Raw genomic sequence first — 26072 nt, 5'->3', positions numbered from 1 at the left:
CTTGACTGAAATCAAACCCAGGACCCATGGGCTGACACTCTATCCACTGAGCCAAACTGGCTAGGGCTAAAGAAATAACTTTTAAGACCATGCCCCCAAAAAAATTTTTATGAAGGAGAAAATAAAATTCTGTAAGAGATATTTAGATTATACATGAGGTACAATGTCTAGAAGTTTTATTTTTTCATTTTTTAAAAAATGTATGTTTTTATTGATTTTTTTACAGAGAGGAAGGGAGAGGGATAGAGAGTTATAAACATCGATGAGAGAGAAACATCAATCAGCTGCCTCCTGCATGCCCCTCACTAGGGACCAAACCCGCAACCAAGGTACATGCCCTTGACCGAATCAAACTTGGGACCCTTCAGTCCATGGGCCAATGCTCTATCCTCTGAATCAAAATGCTTAGGGCTAGAAGTTTATTAACCATTGCAACATAACACACACAGAGGTATAGAATCCCCTTCCTTCAAGATAGTGGAGATAGTTGACTTGCAGTCAGTGTAAAGGAACCAAATCACTACATTAAGAAAGGATCTTGAATCTCTTTTCTTAGATCATTTAACTCTTAATGGGAGGAGACTAAAAGGAAGTATAGATTCCAAAAACAGTTAAGTTCTTGTTTTGCAGCTACATTCTATTACTTGCAATGACCTAAAAAGAATATGAATACGCCCCATTCAGGAACAGTAGAAATAGCCAGAAATACACAGAAATGAAGACCTATATTAGTTGGCTTGTTGATATCCTAAATTGCTTTTTCTTTTGGCCAAATAAATCTCATCTCATTTAGAGTGAAAGAATTTTCTCTCCTTTTACGCTTCACCAATAGACTACCAAGCACCCACTGAGGGCTGACCCCTTGCTTCACAGTTTCCTCTTCAGGACTGGAAGTGAATTAAAACTATAAACTGAGCCAGCTCTGGGGCACTTAGCACTACTCACTCTTGGCCAGTCTTAGCACTTCCCTGACAACAAAGTTCCAAGACAAGTGGAAGTGAGGAGGGAAATGCAGGAACAAGTGGTAGGTCTTTATTTAATGCTTTGTCTATCTGATGAATTTGAAGCTCATTTCACCTTACTGATAGATGTTCTGGAACATTCTGGCAGGAAGGTGCCACTATGTGCGATCAGGAGGAGGAGTCAAGAAAAGATTTCCTCCCTTCCTTTCTCTAAAAAGGAAAGGCAGAAAATTTTATGAAGAAAAAACATTTCAGTAAGCACAATAAAAAAAAGTGGCCTCTTAAGCTGTTTATTTTATTATTATTCAACAAGGAAATATTGATCATCTACAGTGTGCCAGGCATGAGGGATACAGTGAACAAATCATTGCCCTCATAGATTCACCTTGGATCAGAGATAGACAGTAAATAAGCAAACTGGTGATAAAAAATTAGACAAGAGTAAGAACTACGTAGACAAATAAAGCAAAATAAGTAGAAGGTGAGAGTGAGGATCAATTTCAGATGATGACATTTCAACGAAATTGTCATGTGAAGGAGCCCACCATGCAGAGATCTGGGGAAGAGCCTCTCCAGGAAAGAAAATGGCCCTCAAGTGGGAGAAGACTAAACCTTGGCATCATTGAAGCAAGGCTGGTCAGGAATGGAGTAAACCAGGAAAGTTCTCTTTCTAGCTAGAAGGTTTTATGAAATATTTTTGGTTTCTTTAAGCATCTTCCATACTTTCACAGGCAGACCCTGAATATTCTAGAGCCAAAGGGTTCCTTTGGATCTCCTGTTTTAACCATCAGAGTTATCTATATATATAAAAGCCAAGCGACCAGATTAGGGCGGGCCAGCTGGACCCCATCTGTGCACGAATTCATGCACCGGGCCTCTAGTAGTATATAAAGCATTGTATAGTGTTTGTTTTAAATTAAAATTGGTGCATAATACTCTTCTAGTATAAGGTTTGGAAAAGGTTGTTGTTTTTTTTCCCAATCTTTATTGTTGAGATTATTTCAGATGTCCCTCTTTTCTCCCGCCCCACCCCAGGCCTTCACCACCTATTGTCTGTGTCCATAGGTAATGCATATCCTAATAAATAAAGAGCCAGGTGCCGTCATGACCGAACAGACGACCGGTCACCATGAAGTGCATGGAGCACCTCTCATTCCCCCCCTCCCCCCGGCCCCTGAGCCGCTTGCCATGAGGAGGGGTGGCAGCAGGTGGGACTGGGGACTGTTGAGCGGTGGTGGCAGTGGCGGGCTGCTTCGCGGGGTGGCAGCAAGCTTAGTGGAGCAGTAACCGGGCAGCAGCGAGTTTCGTGGAGCAGTCGTGGGGCGGGGGAGTTTCGTGGAGCAGTTGTGGGGCAGGGGGAGCTTTGTGGAGCAGTCACCGGGTGGCAGCGAGTTTTGCGGAGCAGTCACAGGGTGGGGGTGCCTTGCGGAGCAGTGGTGGGGCTGGGGGAGTTTCGCGGAGCGTCCAGCGGTGAGCTTCTCGGAACGGTAGCAAGCTTCGAGGAGCAGTCGCAGGGCGGGGGGGGGGGGGGGGGGGGGGGATTTCGTGAAGCAGTCGAGGGGCAGGGGGAGCCTCGCAGAGTCGCAGGGTGGGAGGAGCCTTGTGGAGCAGTCACAGGGCGGGGGGGAGTTACTGAAGCAGTGGCGTAGCAGTGGCAGGGCAGGAGGAGCCTTGCTGAGCAGTGGCAGGGTTGGGGGAGCTTTGTGGAGCAGTGGCGGGGCAGGGGGAGCCTCGCGGAGCAGTTGAGGGGCCGCCAGCATCACAGAGCATCCCAGGGCGGGAAGCTTCACGTAGCGTCGCAAGGTAGCAGAGGCCAGCAACGGAAGCCAGGCTAGGCCTAGGGACCCTAACCACACACGATTTCGTGCACGCTGGGCCTCTAGTATGCATATAAGATCTTTGTTTAATCTCTTCCTGCCCTCCCACCCCCCTTCCTTCTGAGAATCGTTAGTCTGTTCCATTTCCATGCCTCTGATTCTATTTTATTCGGTTTATTCTGTTCGTTAGATTTTTTTATTCATTTATTTTGATTTTTAGATTTTGTTGTTGATAGGTATGTATTTGTTGCCATTTTGTTCATATTTTTTATCTTTTTCTTCTTCTTCCTCTTCTTAAAGAATACCCTTCAGCATATCATATAATACTAGTTTAATGGTGATGAACTCTGTTAGCTTTTTCTTATCTGTGAGGCTCTTTATCTGACCTTCAATTCTAAATGATAGCTTTGCTGGGTAGAGTAATCTTGGTTGTAAGTCCTTGCTATTCATTACTTTGAATATTTCTTGCCACTCTATTCTGGCCTGCATAGTTTCTGTTGAGAAATTAGCTGACAGTCATATGGGCATTCCCTTGTAGGTAACTAACTGCTTTTCTCTGGCAAAGTTTTTATAAAGGGCCCGATTGTAAATATTTTCAACTTTGCTGACCCATATAGTCCCAACTACTCAACTCTGCTATTGTAGCATGAAAGCAGTCATAAAATGTATAAGTAAAGGAGCATGGCTGTTTTTCAATAAAACTTTATTTACAGAAATAAGCAGAAAGCTGCCTTTAGCCCATAAACCCACTGTAGTACATTAAGAAGTGCTGATAATGGAAAGCATTGATTTTAGTTCTATAATCATTCACCTGTGGGGGATACAAAGATGGGTGACTAAAATGTGATTCCAGTCATCCATCTGGCTGGCGGATGAGAAAAATATATACAACTAACAATACACATTTTAATATTATTTGAAATATTTATAAGAATGTATTCATGTGATTGAAACAATGAAAATAAAAGGAAATAAAAAAGCCCAAAGATACTGGATTTTTTCTATAAGTAGTTATTAAAGAAGAGAACAAAGAGATCAGAGCTATGAGAGAGGATTGTGATGGCAATGTGGAGGATGGGTTGGAGTGAGAGACCACTCAGGAGGCTGTTGCTGTAGTCCAGGGAAGAGATAACTCATCTCAATTAGGAGAGGGACAGTGAGAATGGGGAAGGTGAAATGAATGTAAGAGGCACCTCAGAGGGGAATCAGCAGGACTTGGTAACTGATTGGACAAAGAACATTAAGGGGTAACAGTTAAAGATAACTAGTTTCTAATACTATAAGATTTTTATGAAAATAAGAGGTCAGGAATTCAGGTTTGAACATAATGTACTATTTGACGTACCTTTTGGATACCCAGGGGGAGAAAAATCCTAGAAGGTAAGTTACAGATTTGAGTCATTGATAGTCAAAGTCATAAGATGGGATGTAGTACAAAATGAAGGTCATTATGAAACCTTAGGTAAGACCCATCATTCATGGGCTGCTGAAAAAAGAAATACCTACAAAATAGATTGAGTCAATTGGGAAGAGAACTAAGAGCGGGCTTTTGGATGTGCCAATTAAGAAACTGTTATTGGCCATGAAAGGAGCAACTCCTGTAATAAGTCTTTATTCATTTGTAATTGGGCCTAGTTGTAACACATGTAGGGACTGTATTGCTTAGTGCAGTGGTCGGCAAACTCATTAGTCAACAGAGCCAAATATCAACAGTACAACGATTGAAATTTCTTTTGAGAGCCGAAAACCGACTTCTGCGCATGGGCCACGAAGTTTCAATTGCACTGTATGTGCGCGCCCGCACGTGGTATTTTGTGGAAGAGCCACACTCAAGGGGCCAAAGAGCTGCATGTGGCTCACGAGCCGCAGTTTGCTGACCACTGGCTTAGTGCTTTGTGGTTTCCAAAGCCCTTGTCCATACTCCTAACAAAAGCAGACAATAGAACCTTGTCTCCAAGCTCAGTACAGTGCTCTTCTACATCACATCAGTTCTCAAATTCCACTCAGCCAAAGAGCACCTATCATTAGGGCATTGTATATTCTAAAAAAAATCCCAGTAGCACCTTGGCAATGGCTATAACCAATCTTATCATTGACCAAAACCATAATAAACTGATAAAACATTCTGATCTTGCTTCTGATTCATCCGTGCAAGTAGGAACAAAAGCCTCTGGCTATGAAGATCACATGGAAATTCAGCAGATGGCCAGTGAGCAGCAGGCTGAACTAGAGCGGGCTTGTAGTCATTTGCTATGAAGTAATAAATCGTGTTAAAGTAGATGAGCCGAGGAATCTGGAAAACATAAAGATTATATATAGTCTTTATTCCACTTTAAATGTAAATTACTTTGGAGATAGAAGCAAATCACAATTCTTTTGAATGAACTGGACATAAAATGATAGTATACTGTAAGATTTTTTAGGGTTCATCATCTTTCTTGATATATTATTCATTATGACTTTATAACTTGTCAAAGCACTCTTCAGGTTTTTATACTCATGAGCCTGGTTTCTAGAAAAGATTTTAAAGGGAGACTTTAACTCTCCATGACTCTCCACTTGATTATTAATGTTTAGTACAGGAACTATGAGAGTATTTATTCATTTACACCTCACCTTACTCCAAAAAGGATTTATTTTAAGTCAACTTAAAAGTTTTACAAGTTAATAATATATATTTCTATAATCATTTACATTTTGTGTTAGAAACTGGGGGATGGGGAAGAAGTAGTCTTTTCAGTTAAAGATCAAAGGAGAAACACAAAGGAGTAAATAAGGTTAAAGGAAATCTCATTAGCTGACTTTCCAGGAGTGTAACTATGCAACAACACTTGGGGCTCCAGTGTGAAGAGGCTCCAGATGCCTAAGGATTGCTGTTTATCCACTTGATAGCTTGCTGCAGAAATCTCCAGGCACCAGGTCGATATTCTCCTCTCCCAACACTAGACCTTGTATGATTTCTCTATCAGTACTTCCTTCTGCCTGCCAGGTACTTGTCATTTTTTATATGTGTAGTCCTTTAGTTCTCTAAAGCAAACTTAAAACTTTCTGTTCCTTCTGCATTTTCATCCAGGGCTCAGTACACATCAGTCAGGTAAAGATTAAACTTAGGGTGCTCTACAGCCTGCAGAGAATGAAAGCTAGCATATTAGCCAGAAGCATGGGATTTTTTAAGATAAATTGCCGAGGTGCAAAGCTCTGACTTTCCACTTTATCTTTGTGACCTGGAAGAAGGAAGGTACTTCAATTTTTGTGTGTCTTCATTTCCTCATCCATAAAATGGGAGCCATAATTCATGCTCAGAACATGTAAATAATATTTATAGGTAACACGTGGTAAATGTTAATTGATAGTCATTACCATAACTAATTTTTTTTTAATCCAAAATGTGTTTATTGGGATGGCTCCCCTCTCATTTTGGTTCGGGATGCTTTTAGTGCTGCTTTCTTCTGAAGCAGCATCCTGTGGAAGCCTTGCTTTTTCTCCGTAGGCTGAGTAGCCAACACACAAAACTACTGTTTGTGCATAGCTAAAGACGGTGATGATTTTATAGCATCCTGGGTGTTTCACATCCATGCAGTAGGAATCAGGGCTCTGCACCAGGAGCTGCTGCTTCTGTTTCTCTTCTCTTCTCTTCTGGAGAGGGATGAAGGAGATCCTTAGCGAGAGGCATGTTGTTGTGGGGAGGTTGTCATCATCAGAAATGCTATGTCATACTATTTTTTTAAAAAGCCTATTCAGCCCTAACCAGTTTGGCTCAGTGGATAGAGCGTCAGCCTGCAGACTCAAGGGTCCCAAGTTCGATTCTGGTCAAGGGCATGTACCTTGGTTGCGGGCACATACCCAGTAGGGAGTGTGCAGGAGGCAGCTGATCGATGTTTCTCTCTCATTGATGTTTCTAACTCTCTATCCCTCTCCCTTTCTCTCTGTAAAAAATTAATAAAATATATATTTTAAAAATAAAAAAAATAAAATAATAAAATAAATAAAAAGCCTATTCATCTACAGTAGCCTACTTGAATTTTGCAATAACTTTTAAGGAACTTAAGTATTATTAGCCCCATTTTATAGATAATAGATCCTAAGGCGTTGATGTTCAACTTGCCCAAAATTGTAACAAGCATTCCGGGCAGATCTAGGATTAGAACTCTGTTGCGTAGAGACAGAGTTCCAGTGCTTGCAGTTAGACTAAGGAGGGAACAGGTTTCATCTGAAGAGTCAGTTCTAAAACAGTCAAAGTGGATGCTCAGAGCTTTTTTTTGAGGATTCTCACAGCAGGTCCAGCTCATTAAGAAGAGAATGCCTGATTGATTAGCATTGTTTGCCATGGGCCCAGGAGCATGGAGCAGGATTGCATTGTTGCTTTCTTTTTTTCTTTTTTCTAACTCCAAGCTAAAGTTTCCCATTAACTCCAGTTTTTCTTTATAAACAAAACATCTAGGTACATTTGAACACAACTTTTAATGAACTTACTAATTTATAGAGTAAATATATCCTTATAAGTTTGCTAAAGAAGTATTACTATTTCTAAAATAGTTTCTAACTAGGGCAATTGATAGAACAATTTTTTTACAAGCTGTTTCTCTATACATCTTCTCATTTTCTGCTCTCATGAGCACACAGGTTGAAAAATCTAGTAGTCACCATTTACTTCTAATTTGAGGGTTAAGTTTAAAACATGGCACTTTAAGAAGTAATTTAGAAAACTTTGTTTTCATATATGAACCAAATATTAGTCTCATTGAAAGTGAGAGAAGTTGTCTAAGATGTATGATATAAGTACCATTTTAAATACACACAAAAGCTAGGTTTCTGTGGAGTTGACATATCTGATCTACCTCCTCTGACTTCTTGGTTTTATTTTAGCTGATATTATCCTATCCCCAGTATCTTTGGTCTTATTGTGGGAAAGCAGCAACTTTGTATTTTAAATATCGACTTACCTAAGAGTGGGAAAAGGCAGAGTTGATGTCCAGATTCCACCTTCTCTACAGCAAGATGCCTCAGGAAAAGCTGGCTGCAATTGCCTACATTCAACCAAGTGCCCAGGTTGGGCTTGGCTTTGGAAGGCTTAGGTAGTCCTATTTCCCAGTATGAACTACCTGTGAGAAATATCAGCAGACAAAGCTCAGAAAGTATGAGACCTGGTACTCCATCCCCTACCTCTACAGAAGTACAGATAGGTGGGGAAAGTACACATTACAGTAGTTTTCCCATTTAGAACTTTGTGGATTTCCCTAGACTACTAGTATTTATTACTGGAGTCACTTAGCCTCTAGTTCTTGTTAAGACACCTTCAGGGAGATAGAGAATTTACCACCTTCTCAAAGTCCTGGCCATCTCTGAACAATTTTGACAATTTTTAACTTTTGTATTCTCTATGAAATGGCTAAGCAAGGATGAAATCTGTCTCTCGGAAAATAACATTTCCCATTTTATACACACTGCTACAGAATTGCTCTGCTCTGATTTCTTGACTGTTATTGATTTAAATCAGAGTTATCTTATTTATATTTTATGTGCCCAGTGGCAATGACCAAGATTAAATAAGCATTGTCCAACCGGTGTGACTCAGTGGTTAAGGGTTGACCCATGAACCAGGAGGTCATTGTTCAATTCCCAGTAGGGCATATGCCTAGGTTGTGGGCTCCATCCCCATTAGGGGGAGTGCAGGAGGCACCGATTGATGATTCTCTCTCTTCATTGATTTTTCTGTCTCTCTCTCTTTCTCTGAAAATCAATAAAAATATTTTTTTAAAAAATATTAAGCATCTGGAAGAGCTTTGTGCAAGGTGTAAGACTGTTTGAGGAAAAAAGGGTTTTCTCTCCAAAAAGCTTTCTAGGAATGTAAGTAATTTGCAATGGCTCTATAAATCATGATTTCTGGAGATTAAAATATTTATGAAAAGTAATGGTCTTGAGTATTTGTAATTAGATTAGTCACTTTTTAAAAATTACACTTGCTAATCACATTTGAATTTAAATTACTTTTAAGAATCTATTACATGCAATCAATCTTTAGGGGTATTTACTATAAATGGTTAAAGAAAAAAGAGTGTTACTTATAAAGTTTGTATTAAGTGCCTCATGTAATTCATCCCTTTAGTGTTTTAAGAATAAAAATGTTAAGGTTTTATCTAAAAGGCAATCTTATTTTTTATTTATTATCTTTTTCCAGGTGATATAATCCAAACATTCATTATAAATTACTAGAGGTCCGGTGCACGAAATTTGTGCAGCGGGTGTGTGTGGGGGGAGAGTCCTTCAGCCCAGCCTGCACCCTCTCGCAATCCGGGACCCCTCGGATATCCCTCTCGCAATCCGGGACCTCTGGCTCCTAATCGCTTGCCTGCCTGCCTGCCTGCCTGCCTGCCTGATCGCCCCTAATCACTCGCCTGCCTGCCTGATCTCCCCTAACCGCCTCTGCCTGCCTGCCTGATCGCCCCTAACCATTATGCTTGCCTCCCTGATCACCCCTAACCACTTGCCTGCCTGCCTGATCGCCCTAACTGCTCACCTGCCTGCCTGATCACCCCTAACTGCTCACCTGCCTGCCTGATCGCCCCTAACAACTCTGCTCGCCTGCCTGCCTGATCACCCCTAACCACTCGCCTGCCTGCCTGATCGCCCCTAACCGCCTGTGCCTCAGCCCCTGCCACCACAGCTTCGTCCGGAAGGGCGTCCAGAATGACATCCGGAAGGTTGTTCAGCTGTCCAGTCTAATTAGCATATTACGCTTTTATTATTATAGATGTTTTTAAAGCAATTCTCAGCTTCAAGCTTCTCTCTACAACCTCCTTTCCCCAAGTGGAAAGAAAAGACTTCATTAATTTTCCTTTCTGAGCAGAATTTTGGTGGGTTTTGCTGTCATGAAGAACATGTTATAGATCCAGACTTTTAGGCTTCTTTCTGTAATTAATAATATGTTTGATCTTTCCAGTTTTTTCCTGCAATTTCTCTTCTGCTTGTATTAGGAAAGCCTCTCCCTGTGGATGTTGATAAATCATAAAGACTTCATCTCTGCCATGACAAAAACATGTTGAGGACGGAAGCCCCCTTATTCCTTCCCATTTCCTGGATCTGTATTTAATATTTTTGGTATTTCAGACTGACCCCGATTCTTGGCATTCGGAAGCATTCTCAGGAAAATATGATGTTTACACAGTTTCTAGCTATCCTGCTTGAAGAATTACATTTAAAGAATGAAGACCTTGAAAATTTAACCATCATATTTAAAACCAGCTGTTAAACAGAGTGGTGAGTTGGATTGTGCTTTACTTTTGTTTATTTTTCATTTGTTGCCTCTTTAGATTCTTTTTTTAGTTTGGAAATTTTAAAAACCAAGTTCAGGCCCTGTAAGTTCAATAGGTTAGAATGTCGTCCCGATACAACAAGGTTGGTCAGGGCACGTGTAAGAATCAACCAATGAATGCATAAATAAGTGGAACAACAAATCGATCTCTTTTGATATCTCTCTCTCTCTCTCTCTCCCCCCCCCCTTTCCCCCCTCTTCCCTTCTCCATCCCTCCCCCCTTCCCCTCTCTCTCTAAAAAGCATCAATATAAAAATAAAAACCAAGTATAGACATCAGGATATCCTCAGCTTGCTAAGGGAGAACATGACATCCTTAGTTCTCAGCTGCCACACTCACTTCCTATCCACTTTTGTTACTTTGTGCCCCATTTTTGTTGTTATTATTCCTCCTTTATAGGCTTAACACAGTTAATTCTGTTTCTTGCAATCCACTATCACCTTCAAACTCAAACCCCTGTGTCCCACCTGGTAAGTTTCTTCCCAGGAAGTAGCAACTAACTTCAACCCAACTACTGCAATGATCCATTGAGAACATCCTCATCTTACTTCCCTCTTCAAAGAAATCACCCCCAACCCAGCCAACACCCTAGTAATCTCATGTACAGATAAGCAGATAAATTTACAAGTCTGGCTTTGTTGAATCCTGACCCTGCTCCCAGATGCATAGCCCTCCCCTACACCTCTTTCAGAACTGCCCATCAGAATGTACCTCCCTCGTACTATTTTAATCATAACTCTTCATCTTTTCCTCTCCTTGCTGCTCATTTCACATAACTCTCAAGTGCTCAGATAGTTTTTAAAAAATTTTTTATTCAAGTTTAGTTGGCATACAATAGTATATTAATTTCAGGTGTTCAACATTTATATACTTTATGATGTAATCACCACGCTATGCTAGTAACCACCAGTCACCATGCCAAGTTATTACGATATTATGACTGAATTTCCTATGCTGTTTACTACATATCTGTGGCTTATTTATTTTATAACTGAAAGTTTGTACCTATTATTTCCCTTCACCTTTTTTAATAATCCCCCTACTTTCTCCCCTCTGGCAACCATCAGTTTATTCTCCATTTTTATGAGTCTTGGTTTGTTTGTTCCTTTGTTTTGTTTTTTAGATTCCACATATAAGGGAAATCATATGGTATTTGTCTTTCTCTGTCTGACTTATTTCACTTAGCACAATACTCTCTAGGTCCATCCATGTTGTCACAAATGGCAAGATTTCATTCTTTTTTATGGCTAATATTAATTTGTATATATGTCCCACATCTTCTTTATCCATTCATCTATCAGTGGACACCTAGGTTGCTTCCTTGCCTATTGCAAATAATGCTGTAGTGAACATAATGGTGATTATATCTTTTTGAATTAGTGTGGTTTTTTTCCTTCAGATAAATACCCAGAAGTGGCATTGTTGGGTTGTATGGTATTTCTAATTTTTTGAGGATTTCCATACTGTGTTCCATAGGACCTACAACAATTTACAATCCCACCAACATTGCACGAGGATTCCTTGTTCTTTCACATTTTCTCCAACACTTATTGTTGACTTTTTCATGATAGTAATTCTATGAGGTGGAATCTCATTGTGGTTTTGGTTTATATTTTCCTGATGATTATTGGTACTGAGCATCTTTTTATGTCTGCTGGTCATCTGTATGTCCTCTTTGGAGAAATGTCTATTCAGATCTTATGTTCATTTTTCCATCAGATTATTTTGTGGAGTTTTTTGATGTTGATGTTCCTTATATATTTTGGATATAAACTACATTGTATATATCATTTGTGAATATCTTCTCCATTCATTCAGTTGTCTTTTCTTTTTGATGGTTTCTGTTGCTGTGCAGAAGCTTTTTAGTTTGATGGGATCCATTTATTTTTGCATTGTTTCCCTTGACTGAGGAGACATATCCAAAAAGATATTGCTAAGATTGATGTCAAACAGCTTACTACTTATGTTTTCTTCTAGTAGTTTTTGGATTCAGATCTTACATTTAAATCTTTATTTTGAGTTTATTTTTATATATGGTGCAAGAGAGTGGTCCAGTTTCATTTTTTGCGTGTATCTATCCATTTTCCCAACAGCATTTTTTGAAGAGACTGTCATTTCTCCATTGTATATTTTTGCCTTCTTTGTTGTAGATTAATTGACTATATATGTGAGGTTTTCTTTCTGGACTCTCTCTTTGGTTCCATTGATCTGTGAATTTGTTTTTGTGCCAGTATCAAAATATTTTGGTTACTATAGCTTTGTAGTATAGTTTGAAATCAAGGAGTGTGATATGTCAACTTTGTTCTTATTTCTCAAGATTGCTTTGGCTAATTAGGGTCTTTTGTTAATTTTAGGATTATTTGTTCTAGTTTTGAGAAAAATGCTATTGGTATTTTGTTAGAGACTGAATTGACTCAGTAGATTGCTTTGGGTAATATGGACATTTTAATTAATTCTTCCAGTCCTTGAGCATGGTATATCCTTCCATTTTTGTGTGTGTCCTCTTCAATTTCTTTCTTCACTATCTTATAGTTTGCAGTGTACACGTCTTTCACCTCCTTGGTTAAATTAATTCTTTGGTATTTTAATCTTTTTATTTATTTTTATTTTTCTCATTTTAATGCAATTGTAAATAGGATTGTTTTATTTTAAATTTTTTATATATTTTAGTGCTTTCAGAGAGAAAGGGAGAGGGAGAGAAATAGAACATCAGTGATGAAAGAATCATCTATCAGCTGCCTCCTGCAGGCCCCCTACTGGGGATCAAGCCTGCAAACCAGGCACGTGTCCTTGACTGGAATTGAACCTGGGACCCTTCAGTCTCCAGATCAATAGACCCTTCTATCCTCTGAGCCCAATCAGCCAAGGTGGATTGTTTTATTAATTTTATTAGTTCTAATAGATTTTTGGTGGAGTCTTTAGAGTTTGCTATATATAGTATCATATCATCTGCCAATAGTGACAGTTTACTTTTTCCTTTCCAATATGGATGCCTTTTAAAATAAAAAACTTTATTGTTGAAAGTATTACAGATGTCTCATTTTTTTTCCAACTGACCCTCTCCACTCCACACCTGCTCCCCTGCCCCCCGCCCCAGGCCTTCACCATTCTACTATCTATGTCCATGGCTTATGCATATAGGAATATAAATTCTTTAGTTAATCTCTCCCCACCCACCCACTCCCATCTTCCCTCTGAGATTGGACAGTCTGTTCCATGTTTTTATGTCTCTGGATCTATTTTGTTCACCAGTTTATTTTGTTCTTTAGATTCCACATATTTGTGAAATCATGTGATTTTTGTCTCTGACTGGCTTATTTCATTTAGCATAATACTCTTCAGATCCCTCCATGCTCTCTAAAAGGGTAAGAGATCCTTCTTGTTTACTGCTGCATAATATTCCACGACATAAATGTATCACAGCTTTTTTATCCACTTATCTACTGACTAGAGGCCCGGTGCACGAAATTCGTGCATGGGGGTGTGTGTCCCTCAGACCAGCCTGCACCCTCTCCAATCTGGGACCCCTCAAGGGATGTCCGACTGGTAGGATTGGGCCTAAACGGGTAGTCGGACATCCCTCTCACAATCCAGGACTGCTGGCTCCCAACTGCTCGCCTGCCTGCCTTCCTGATTGCCCCTAACTACTTCTGCCTGCAAGCCTGATTGATGCCTAACTGCTCCCCTGCCAGCCTGTTTGCCCCTAACTGCCCTCCTCTGCAGGCCTGGTCCCCCCCCCCAACTGCCCTCCCTTGCAGGCCTGGTCCCTCCCAACTGCCCTCCCCTGCTGGCCATCTTGTGGCAGCCATCTTGTGTCCACATGGGGGCAGCCATCTTGTGTGTTGGAGTGACGGTCAATTTGCATATTACTCTTTTATTAGATAGATGGGCACTTAGGCAATTTCTAGATCTTAGCTATTGTAAATTATGCTGCTATGAACAGCATATATTCTAATTAGTGTTTCAGGTTTCTTAGGATATATTCCTAGAAGTGGGATCATTGGGTCAAATTGGAGTTCCATATGTAATTTTCTGAGGAAACTCCGTATTGTCTGTCATAGTGGCTGCACCAGTATGCATTCCCACCAGCAGTGTATAGGGTTCCCTTTTCTCCACATCCTTGCCAGCACTTGTCATTTGTTGATGGTAACCATTCTGATAGGTATAAGGTGATACCTCATTGTCATTTTAATTTGCATCTCTTTGATGATTAGTGACTTTGAGCATTTTTTCATATCTCTTGATCATCTGTATGTCTATTTTAGAGAAGTGTCTATCTAGGTCCTTTGCCCATTTTTTAATTGGATTGTTTGTCTTCCTTTGTTAAGTTGTGTGACTTCTTATGTATTTTGGATATTAACCCCCTTATCAAATGTATCATTGCCAAATATGTTCTCCCATACAGTGGGCTCCCTTTTCTTTTTGTTGATGGTTTCTTTTGCTGTGCAGAAGCTTTTTATTTTGATGTAGTCCCATTTGTTTATTTTCTCCTTAGTTTCCCTTGCCCTAGGAGATGTATCAGCAACATATTGCCATGAGAGATGTCTGAGATTTTGCTGCCTGTGGTTTCTTCTAGGATTTTTATGGTTTCATGACTTACATTTAAGTCTTTTATGCATTTTGAGTTTATTCTTGTGTATGGTATAAGTTGGTGGTCTAGTTTCATTTTTTGCATGTACCTGTTCAAATTTCCCTAACACAGTTTAGTATTGAAGAGACTATCTTTACTCCATTGTATGCTTTTGCCTACTTTGCCAAATATTAATTGAGCATAATGGGTTGGGTTAAGTTCTGGGTTATCTGTTCTGTTCCATTGATCTATATGTCTTTTCTTGTGCCAGTACCAGACTGTCTTGATTGCAGTGGTTTTGTAGTATAACTTGATATCTGGTATTGTGAACCCTCCAACTTTGTTCTTCTGTCTCAAGATTGCTGCAGCTATTTGGGGTCTTTTTTGGTTCCATATAAATTTTTAGAGTATTTGTTCTAGATCTGTGAAATATGCTATTTGTATTTTATTAGGGATTGCATTGAATCTATAAATTGCTTTGGGTAGTGTGGACATTTTAATGATGTTAATTCTACCAATCCACAAACACAGTATATTCTTCCATTTGTTTATATTTTCCTCTATCTCTTTTTTCAATGTCCTGTAGTTTTTTAAGTATAGGTCTTTTACATTCTCAGTTAAGTTTATTCCTAAGTATCTTAGTATTTTGTTGCAATGGTAAATGAGATTGTTTTTTATAGTTTCTCTTTCTGAGAATTCATTATCCTATATAACAGTGGTTCTCAACCTTTGTAATGCCGCGACCCTTTAATACAGTTCCTCATGTTGTGGTGACCCCCAACCATAAAATTATTTTCGTTGCTACTTCATAACTGTAATTTTGCTACTGTTATCAATCGTAATGTAAATATCTCTACAGCAGCAGTTCTCAACCTGTGGGTCGCTAGCAGGGTCGCCTAAGACCATCGGAAAACACAGATATTTACATTACGATTCATAACAGTAGCAAAATTACAGTTATGAAGTAGCAACGAAAATAATTTTATGGTTGGGGGTCACCACAACATGAGGAACTGTATTAAAGGGTCGCGGCATTACAAAGGTTGAGAACCACTGCTATATAATAAAAGGGTAATATGCAAATTGACCCTCACGCCCTCACAAGATGGCTGCCTATGATCAGGCCAGCAGGGGGGTTAGTGAGGGAAGACCAAATGACTGAACACAAGGCTGCGTAGGCTGACTAGGCTGGCAGGGGGGTTAGTGAGGGACGACCAAATGACTGAACAAGCAGGCTGCGTGGGGCAACCAGGCTGGTAGGGGGGCTGTTAGGGGCGACCAGGCCAGCAGGGGGGGGCAGTTAGGGGCAACCAGGCCGGCAGCGGGGGGGCAGTTAGCGGCGATCAGGCCAGCAGGGGGGAGGGCAATTAGGGGCAACCAGGTAGGCAGGCAGGTGAGCGATTAGGAGCCAGTGGTCCAGGATTGTGAGGGGGATGTCCAACTGCCACAGGGTTAGGGCCTAAACCGGCAGTCAAACATCCCCTGAGGGGTCCCAGATTGGAGAGGGTGCAGACTGGGCTGAGAGGACCCCCTCCCCCGTGCATGAATTTCGTGCACCGGGCCTCTAGTTGGTGTATAAAAATGCCATGGATTTCTGGGTGTTAATTTTGCATCCTGCTACATTGCCAATTTTTTTTATTAAATCCAGTAGTTTTTTGGTGGAGTCTTTAGGGTTTTCTATGTATAATATCATATCAACTGAAAGTAATTACAGTTTTATTTCTTCCTTCCCAATTTGGATGGCTTTTATGCTTTCTTCTTGTCTGATCACTTTGGCTAAGACTTCCAGTACTATATTGAGTAAGGGTGGTGAAAGCAGACATCCCTGTTTTGTTTCTGTTCTTAGGGAAATGATTTTAGTTTTTCCCATTGAGTATGATGTTGGCTATAGGTTTATCATATATGGCCTTTATTATGTTGAGGTATGATCCCTCTATTTCCAGTTTGCTATGAGTTTTTATCAAAAACTAGAGAATTGCCCTAGCCGGTTTAGTTCAGTGGATGGAGCGTTGGCCTGTGGACTGAAGGGTCCCAGGTTCAATTCCGGTCAAAGGCATGTACCTTGGTTGTGGGCACATCCCCAGTGGGAGGTGTGCAGGAGGCAGCTGATCAATGTTTCTCTCTCATCGATGTTTCTAACTCTCTATCCCTCTCCCTTCCTCTCTGTAAAAAAATCAATAAAATATATTTTAAAAAAACTAGAGGCCCAGTGCACAAAATTCATGCACGGGGGTGGGGTCCCCTCAGCCCAGCCTGCACCCTCTCGCAATCCGGGACATCCCTCTTGCAATCCGGGACTCCTGGCCTGCCTGCTTGCCTGATCACCTCTAACCAATCTGCCTGCCTGCCTCATCGCCCCTAACTGCTCGCCTGCCTGTCTCATCACCCTTAACTGTTCACCTGCCTGCCTGATTGCCCCTAACTGCCTCTGCCTCAGCCCCCACTGCCGCGGCTTCATCCAGAAGGTTATTCGGCTGTCCGGTCTAATTATCATATTACACTTTTATTATAGACTAGAGGCCCAGTGCATGAAGATTCATGCACTCGGGGGCATCCCTCAGCCCAACCACCCTCTCACAATCTGGGACCCCTCGGGTAGGGTCCCTAGGCCTGGCCTGAGATCAGGGCCTATCGGGTCTTTCCTTCCCCGGTCTGCAGGAAGCTGGCCCCACCCCCACCGCTGCCACTGCTTGCCATCTGTGCAGCACTGCCTCCCCTCTCCTGCTACCGGTGGCCTCCCTCTGCAGGCGACAGGCTGGGGTGCAATGGCTTGGCTGGCCTGGGCCTCCCTCTTTCTTTGCTGGGGGGTGGGGCCAGCCATGCAAGAGGCTGTCTGCCTACCTGATTGCCCCTAACCACTGGCCTACCTGCCTGATCACCCCTAACCACTGGTCTGCCTACCTGATCACCCCTTTCCACTCTACCTGCCTGCCTGATTGCCCCTAACAGCTTGCTTGGGGGCGGGGCCAGCCCAGTGAGGGTTTATCTGCCTACCTGATCACCCCTACCGCTGGTCTGCCTACCTGATCTCCCTTAACCACTTGCCTGCCTACCTGATCACTCCTAACCACTGGTCTGCCTACCTGATCACCCCTAACCCCTCTGCCTGCCTGATTGCCCCTAACCGTTTGCTTGGGGGCGGGTCCAGCACTGACTTCCAGTTGGTCAGCCTCTGGTTGTCGCAGGAGCCGACCGCCAGTTGCCTGCCATCTGTCGCAGGCTCTCTGCTTTTGCCCAAGGAGGCTTTTCCGGCCTTGGGCTCGGCCGCACCCCAGCGTCCTCGCGACGGATTGCAGGAGCCAACGCCCGTTGCCTGCCATCCATCGCAGGCTCTCTGCTTTTGCCCAAGACCGCACCCCAGCGTCGCCAATAGGCCACCCCGGCCACCCCGAGTCCCACCCCCCCCACACACCTCCTGGCCAATCGTGGGCATAGCAAAGGTACGGTCAATTTGCATATTACTCTATTATTAGGTAGGATGGGTGTTGGATTTTGTCAAATGCTTTTTTGCATCTATTGATATGATCATGTGATTTTTGTCTTTCAAAATATTTGTGATGTATAACATTTATTGATTTGTATTATACCAGCCTTGCATCCCCAGAATAAATCCCTAGTGCCGTGGTCGGCAAACTGCGGCTCGCAAGCCACATGTGGCTCTTTGGCCCCTGAGTGTGGCTCTTGCACAAAATACCACGGCCTGGGCAAGTCTATTTTGAAGAAGTGGCATTAGAAGAAGTTTAAGTTTAAAAAATTTGGCTCTCAAAAGAAATTTCAATCGTTGTACTGTTAATATTTGGCTCTGTAGACTAATGAGTTTGCCGACCACTGCCCAAAGGCATTTGGAAAGGACCAAGATGTGCACCAAGGTCTGCTTTTCCTAGCCCCGGGCTTGAAGCAGATCAGACAAAGACTCAAAGCATCAGAGATCTGCTTCTGTCTGCAGGCTGATTGTTATTCTCAGTCTCTTAATGAGCCTCAGGCTGTACTCCACAGGGTGGGGTATTGCTTCTCCTTCAGGCAAAATTGCCTGAATGGTAAAGGTCTGAGAAAGATGTCCTTTGCAATATGGGGAATGACTCAGTACAGGAAACTGGGTAGTTACCTTCCAAACTTTATCTCCAAAGCCCTCAAACCTGGATTCACCTCACATAGTTCTAGTCCACTCTGCCAGAGCCCAAGGTGATTGGCTGCTCATGAATTTTTTTGCATTGGCCTTTTAAGAGGGTGCCTGCATTTCCAGCCATCTCTGCCTGGCAAACAGTAACCCTGCTGCTTTTCACAACCAGATGTTATGTGGGCACCTTTCTCAGTTCTGGTGCTCCGGGGAGCCCAGCTTGGGGTTTAGACCCCAGAGTTCTCAGTGAGAGCCCCCCACAGCTGAGATAGCCCTCCAGAACTTCAGCTGCTGCCTGTGGGAGCCTGGCCAGCCCTCTCGTGCCTTTGCACTTCCTACCAGGCTCTATGCTGTCTCCACTTTGCATCCTTGGTTATCAGGGTTCTCTCTAGCTTCTTCAGCTGATTATTCAGGGTGGTTTTTCTATATTTTGGTTGTAATTCCAGTTTGGTCCTGGGAGAGTGTCAGTGTAACTTCCACTTAATCCACCACCATCTTGGAATCCGTAGATGCTTTTTATTTCTTGTCAGGTTGCTATTGCTAGAATTTCCAGTACTACTATCATATATATACATATACATATATACATATATATATATATATGTATGTATATATATATAAAAGCCTAATATGCAAATTGTCCCCTCGGGAGTTCGACCGGGAGACCGGGAGTTCGATCGCTCGCTATGACATGCGCTGACCACTAGGGAGTGGTGCGGAACAAAGGAAGGCCTTGATCAGCCCTGTTCGCAGGCCAGGCCTAGGGACCCTACCTGTGTACGAATTTCGTGTACCAGACCTCTAGTGTTGAATAAAAATGGTGAGAGTGGGCATCCTTGTCTTGTTCCTAAACTTAGCAAAAAAACTTTCAGCTTTTTACCATAGAGTATGATGTGAAATATGTTCCCTGTATACCCACTTTGTTGAGAGTTTTTATCATAAATGGATGTTGAATTTTGTCAAATGCTTTTTCTGCATCTTTTAAATGATTGTATGATTTTTATTCTTTTGTTGATATGGTGTATCATGTTGATTGATTTGCAGATGTTGAACCAGCTTTGTATCCCTAGAATAAATCCCCCTTGGTTATGATGTGTGAACTTTTTAATGTATTGTTAAATTTAATTTGCTAACATGTTGAGAATTTTTCATCTATGGTCATCAGGGATATTGGTCTGTAATTCTTTTTTGGTAGTGTCTTTGTCTGGTTTTGGTTATTGTGGTAATGCTGGCCTCGTAGAATGCATTTGGAAGTGTTCCTTCCTCTTCAATTTTTTAGAATAGACTGAGAAGGATAGGTATTAATTCTTTAAATTTTTTTTAGAATTTGCTTGTGAAGTCATCTAGTCCTGGGCTTGGTTTGTTAGTTTTTTTATTACTAGTTAAATTTCATTGCTAGTAATTGGTCTATTCAGGTTTTCTGTTTCCTCCTCACCCAGTCTTGGAAGGCTATAAGCATTTATGTTCAAATGAATTCTAAAAACACCACCTTTTTACTCTCCTCTCCATTCTCTATGTTTTTGACGTCATATTTTAGATCAGTTTTGTGTATTCCTTAATCATTTATAATTTTGCTGCTTTTGTCTTCATACTAGCTTTTTAAATGACTGATTTGATGTGTCTATTATATATTTGCCTTCCTGTGAGATTTTTTTCTTTCATGTATCTTTTTTTGCTTGTTATGGCCTTTGGCCTTTGTTTTCTGTTTAAAGAAGACCCTTTAATATTTCTTGTAAAGATGGGTTAGGAGTTATAAACTCCATTTTTGGCTGTCTGGGAAACTCTGTCCTTCAATTCTGAATAATAAACTCGTTGGGTATAGTGTTCTAGGTTGCATATTACTTTCTTTCAGAGCTTTAAATATATCATACCTCTCTCTTCTGGCCTGTAAAGTTTCTGCTGAGAAATCAGCTGATTGCCTTATAGGGTTTCCCTTGTATGAGACAAGTTGTTTTCCTCTTGCTACCTTCAAGATCATCTCTTTAACCTTTGCCATTTTAATTACAGTATGTCTTAGTGTTGGCCTCTCTGGGTTCATCTTGTTTGGAAATCTCTGTGCATCCTGGACCTGGAGGTCTGTTTCTTCCCCATATTATTTTCAGTCATTATGTCTTAAGATAACATTCTGCCCCTTTCTCTTCTCCTTCTGGGATCCCTACAATGCAAAATGTTCATGTGCTAGATGTTGTCCCAGAGATTTCTTAAACTATCCTTTTTTTTATTCTGTGTTACTTTGCTTTTCTGATTGGATGATTTCCACTATTCTATCTTGGTCACTAATCCATTCTTCTGTTTTATCTAATCTGCTAATTTCTTCTAGTGTAGTTTTCATTTCAGTTATTATATTGTTCTTTAGCTATGATTGGTTCTTTATTTTCTAACTTTTTGTTCAAGTTCTGAGTTCCTCTCTTCTACTCTCAAATTTGGTGAACATGCTTATAGCCATTCCTTTGAATCTTTATCAGGCAAATTATCTCCTGATAATTACATTCAGCTTTTTTTTTTTTCTGGACTTGTTGTTCCTTCATTTGGAACATGTTTCTGGTTTCTCATTTTTACTTTCAGTGTTTGTTCCTATTAAGTAGGTGTAATACCCATCTCTTCCAATCTTGAAAAGATGGCCTTGTGTAGAAGCAACTTCTGTGTATACCAGGGGTGGGGAACGTCCACACGAAATCATTTGGCCTGGCCCTGCAAAGTCATTAGGGGCAAGTTAATTAAATGTTTGACCAAATATAGCAGGCTAATTTTTAAGTTGATAATTTTGTATGGCCTTTGGCAGAAAAAAGGCTCCCCACCCCTGGTATAGACTGTGTGCTGGGTTTTGGCAAGGTGGTTGGAGTCAGGGAGGACGCCTGCAGTGCCTGGTGTCAGTTGCCTGGAAGGTGCTGGCCCAGGCAGGATGAGGTGGCCCAGTGCACACACATGCATACAATAGCTCCCTATTGGTCTGGCCGTCCTGGCCAGAGCAAAGTACTGGCAGGGAAGCCCCAGTGCATGCATGTTTTGGTGACCTTTCAGTTCCCACAGGAGCAAGGTCTGGATGAGGCAAAGCCCTGTTGATCCAGTTGTCTGTAGCCAGAGCTGAGGTCCAGGCTAGGCTACTCTCCTTTGTTGTGCAGAAGCCTTTCAGTTGGCACTGAGTTGTCTCTCAGGAGGAATTGTGCTAAATGTAGGTTTGTTCACAGGAGAGGCAATTTCGTTTCCTTCTATGCCACCAGTTTGGACCCTCCTGATAGGTTTTGATTTAATGTTGTGATTGAAGAAATTCATCCTAAACTACAAATGAGACCTTCTCAGGGAGCATTCTCTCTTTTTTTTCTTTTCAACTTTCAATTATTTTTAAAATTATGAAAACATACAACCTTGTTACAAAAGTTAAAATAATTGCATATAAGATTTAAAAAAGAAAAATTCCCCCTCACCTCTGCCTTCAATCCTATCCTGTCTTCTTTCCAGAAGCACAATTGATGTCTGCTATTTTATTTTTTATTATTCGAATTCTTGTAAAAGAATAATCATGGCCTTCAAGCAAATCTTTAAATACATGAAAAGGGTATTTGAGAGAGGTATTTTTGGTAAGCAAAAAAGAATGGTATTGCTTTATTGAACTTTCTAGAAAATGAAATATAAGGAAATAACATATAAGGAATTAGCACTATACCTGCCTCCCAACTTATACACAGAGTGACCTTTTCAAATGATCCTGCTTCCCTGAAGATCTTGTAAAACAAAGGGTTTTAGCCCTGAGCTCAAAATGGCCTGTGTAAGCATCAATTCAAAATCCCTTCTAAGAATATAGTGAGGTTGGAGTTTTTTTGTTTTATTGAGCTTCAGGTATAGAGGATTGAATTAATCATACTCTTTGGTTCATAACACCTTTTCTCCATGAAATGAAAGGTGGGGTTTTTTCCAGATAAACTAAAAACAAAGAATGCCTAGCCACAGGTCCTTCCAGACCTAGTTTAATAAATAGGTTGCAATTAAAAATCATTTTTAATTAGCATATTTAAAACTTGTATATAAACAGATAGTGTTAAAGTACTTTTAAGGACTTCCAACAATATGTTTTAACTGGAATTAATAGTTACCCTGTTATTATTTATTTACATTATTTATTTGTGTAAATAATCAAAGTAAATCTTAGCCCAGACTTTGTTAGTATTACAAGAAATTCTGAATGAATGAGTCTTATTATTTAATTTTCCATATGAGAAATGGAGATGGTTGTGAGTAGGCAGATGGATTTTTTCTGTTTGCATGAATTTTTAAGCTGTAAATTTATTTGAATATAAAGATTTTAATGTCTAATAACCTTTTTTTATTACTTGACTTTAGAGAGAGGGAGATGAAGGGAGGGGGGAAAGAGAGAAACATCGATCTGTTGTTCCACTTACTTATGCATTCATTTGTTGATTCTTGTATGTGCCCTGACTAGGGATCAAACCCACAACCTTGGCTTATCAGGACAATGCACTAACCAACTGAGCTACCCAGCCAGGGCTGTCTAAGAACCTTTTCAAGATTAAATTACTACTAACTAGTATATGTAAATATACTTTCATTTACAAATAGCAGGGGAAAAATCCAGCTCAAACTTTTTTCTTATTATGGTATACTAGTGGCTTAAAACAACAAACATTTCTTTTAACCGTATCTTTTCTATGAGCCAAGAATCTGGACATAGTTTACATAGGGCCTCTGGCTCAGAGTCTCTCATGAGGTTGCAGTAAAGCTTCTGCCAGGACTATGATGTCCTCTGAAGGCCCAAGGGAAGAAGATCCCCTTCTCCAAGCTCATTCATGTGGTTGTTGGCAGGATTAGTTCCTCACAGGTTGCTGAACTCAGGGCCTCAGTTTCTCATTGACCCTTGTCTAGAGACTTCTTCCATTTCCTTGCCACATGGGTCTCTCTACAGTGCACCTCACAACTTGGCATGTGGCTTCCCTCAGAGTGAGATGGTACCCAAGATGGAAGCCACACTCTTTTTGTAACTAATCTCAGAAGTGACATCCCATCACTTTTGCTGTATTCCATGACCAGTTAGAAACTAATCACCAGGTCTAGCCCACACTTAAGGTGAGGGGATTGTGTAAGGATGTGAATACCAAGAGGCAAGGATCATTGGGGACCAACTTAGACGATGTCTACTATAGATGGCAAAGTTCCCAGCTTTATACAGAGTGGGGCAAAAGTAGATTTAAAGTTGTTCATATGGGAAATATAATAATTAATAAATAATAAACTGTTTTGTGTCCTCACAGCTGTAAACCTCCTTTTGCCCCACCCTGTATATAACATACCACACTGCCCAAGTGAAAGTCTTGAACTTCACACTAAATTCAGGGCACCCCTGAACCAATCCATGTGGCCACAGGTATGCTATAAGCTAACCCATTCGTTCTATGAAGGGATGGGGCAGAGGAGGATTTTCTTATTGACCTAGACCCATCAAAGCCTACCCCTCAAGCTGTATTATGAACTTGGTTCTATTCCACTCCAACCATTATTGCTATATAATGAAAAATGGAATGTACACTGAATGGCCAGATTATTATGACCACCTGACGTTTGTAGGCAAATTAGCCGTACACTTCATCGTATGGGATATGGAAATCGAAGGCCTGTTCGAACACCTTTGCTGTCTGCAGTTACCAAGATAAAACGTCTCCAATTCGCACAGGAACACAAGGATTGGACAGTTGATCATTGGAAAAAAGTCATGTGGTCCGATGAATCACGTTTCCAGTTGCATCATGCAGATGGCAGAGTGAGAATTTGACGGCACAGCATGAAAGCATGCACCACACATGCATGAGTACAACTCTTCAAGCTGGTGGGGGCAGTGTTATGGTTTGGGGCATGTTTTTCTGGCATGATTTGGGCCCTTTAATTCGTGTGGAACAACGTCTGAATAGCACAACATACCTAAGTATCGTTGCTGATCAGGTTCATCCTATCATGTTGATGGCGTATCCCAATGGAGATGGCTTCTTCCAAGACAATGTGCCATGCCATGGTGCTCGTATTGTGCATGAGTGGTTTCAAGAACATGAGGGAGACTTTACCTTGCCTTGGTGGCCCCCACAATCACCAGATCCCAATCCAATTGAGCATTTGTGGGACAAAGAGCCATCAGGCAGCTGGTTCCACAACCATCAAATCTCACAGAACTGGACAGTGCCCTTCATCAGGCATGGTGTCAGATTCCTCGCATCACCTTTCAACATCTCGTGGAGTCAATGCCAAGAAGAATCGCCGCAGTATTGAAGGCAAAAAAGGTGGCCCAACGAAGTACTGATGGGGTGGTCATAATAATCTGGCCACTCAGTGTATATTGGGAAAAGAACACAGTGTTTCCAAAAGCTGGTAAAATATTTTAGGTGTTTTATTCAGACTGTCTTTTTTTGCTTCACAGGTGTATTTCACGAAGAAGGAATAGAAAATGAACTGTACACCATTTCTAAAATTCTAGCCACAATAATGGTCTGGTGATTACTGACAACTAGCTTTGTTCCAAGAAAAACCTTTACCTTTTTAGATTTCAACCCCTTCCTTCCCAGCACCTAACTATACAGAGTGACTTCCCAGGTAGAGGGGAACCATTATTCCAACAAGGATATACAAGTTCTTGCATCCCTGGCTATAAGACATAGGATTTTTATCTGAAAATAAATGAATATTTAAGAAAATATGATGGCCGTTTGTTTGTTTGTTTGTTTGTTTGTTTGTTTGAATGATTCTATCACAACACTTGACAAAAAAATTGAGAAAAGTCCTATTTTGGCCTCATAGTCTAAACTCTAGATTCTAAAGAACAGCAAAGAGGTCAATAAATGCAATTGAAGAAAAAGCCCTTTGGAAGCCTATTCATTAGTCTTCTAAAGAAGCTGACTGTGGTGTAATGTGGTTAACCTCACATGTCCAAAACAGAAGTATCCCAGAACTTTCTGGACTCAAGGAAATTTTTTTAAAAGGCAAGGAGGTGGGGAGGGGCAGAGTGTGGAATCTAGAGTTTGTTTTCAAGAGAGACCATCTCTAGAATTTACACTGCTTTTTCAAAATGTGTATTGAAGCATGCAAGTTAACAGGGCCTTCGGGGTAGTTAAATGGGCCTTAGACAATTTGAGCAGCTTTACTGGAGGGAAAAGAAACAAAATGAAATCAGATCTATACTCTGGGACACTAGAAGAAATGCCAGCTGCTAAAAGCCCAGCCACAGAAAGGACCAGAAAGCAGCCTGGTACACAACAAACAGGAATCTACAAGCTCTGCAAGGTCACAGGCTACAATA

At 41.1% G+C, this 26072-nt stretch overlaps 1 protein-coding gene across 1 annotated transcript in view; it reads left to right on the top strand.

Annotated features, from left to right (window-relative positions):
* RPAP2 (RNA polymerase II associated protein 2) overlaps positions 1-25491 on the top strand; it is a 107237-nt gene extending 81746 nt beyond the window's left edge. Inside the window, exons 12-13 of the mRNA XM_079776029.1 lie at positions 9887-10036; positions 25197-25491. Coding sequence (XP_079632155.1) covers positions 9887-10028 — 142 coding nt within the window. The 3' untranslated portion in view covers positions 10029-10036; positions 25197-25491. The remainder of the gene's footprint in view (positions 1-9886; positions 10037-25196) is intronic.
* Positions 25492-26072: the final 581 nt, after the last annotated feature.

Source organism: Cnephaeus nilssonii, assembly GCF_951640355.1.
Source record: "Cnephaeus nilssonii genome assembly, chromosome: 7".
NCBI lineage: Eukaryota > Metazoa > Chordata > Mammalia > Chiroptera > Vespertilionidae > Cnephaeus > Cnephaeus nilssonii.
The sequence above is the reverse complement of the archived record's forward strand: the minus strand, read 5'-3'. Positions and strand labels throughout refer to the sequence as shown.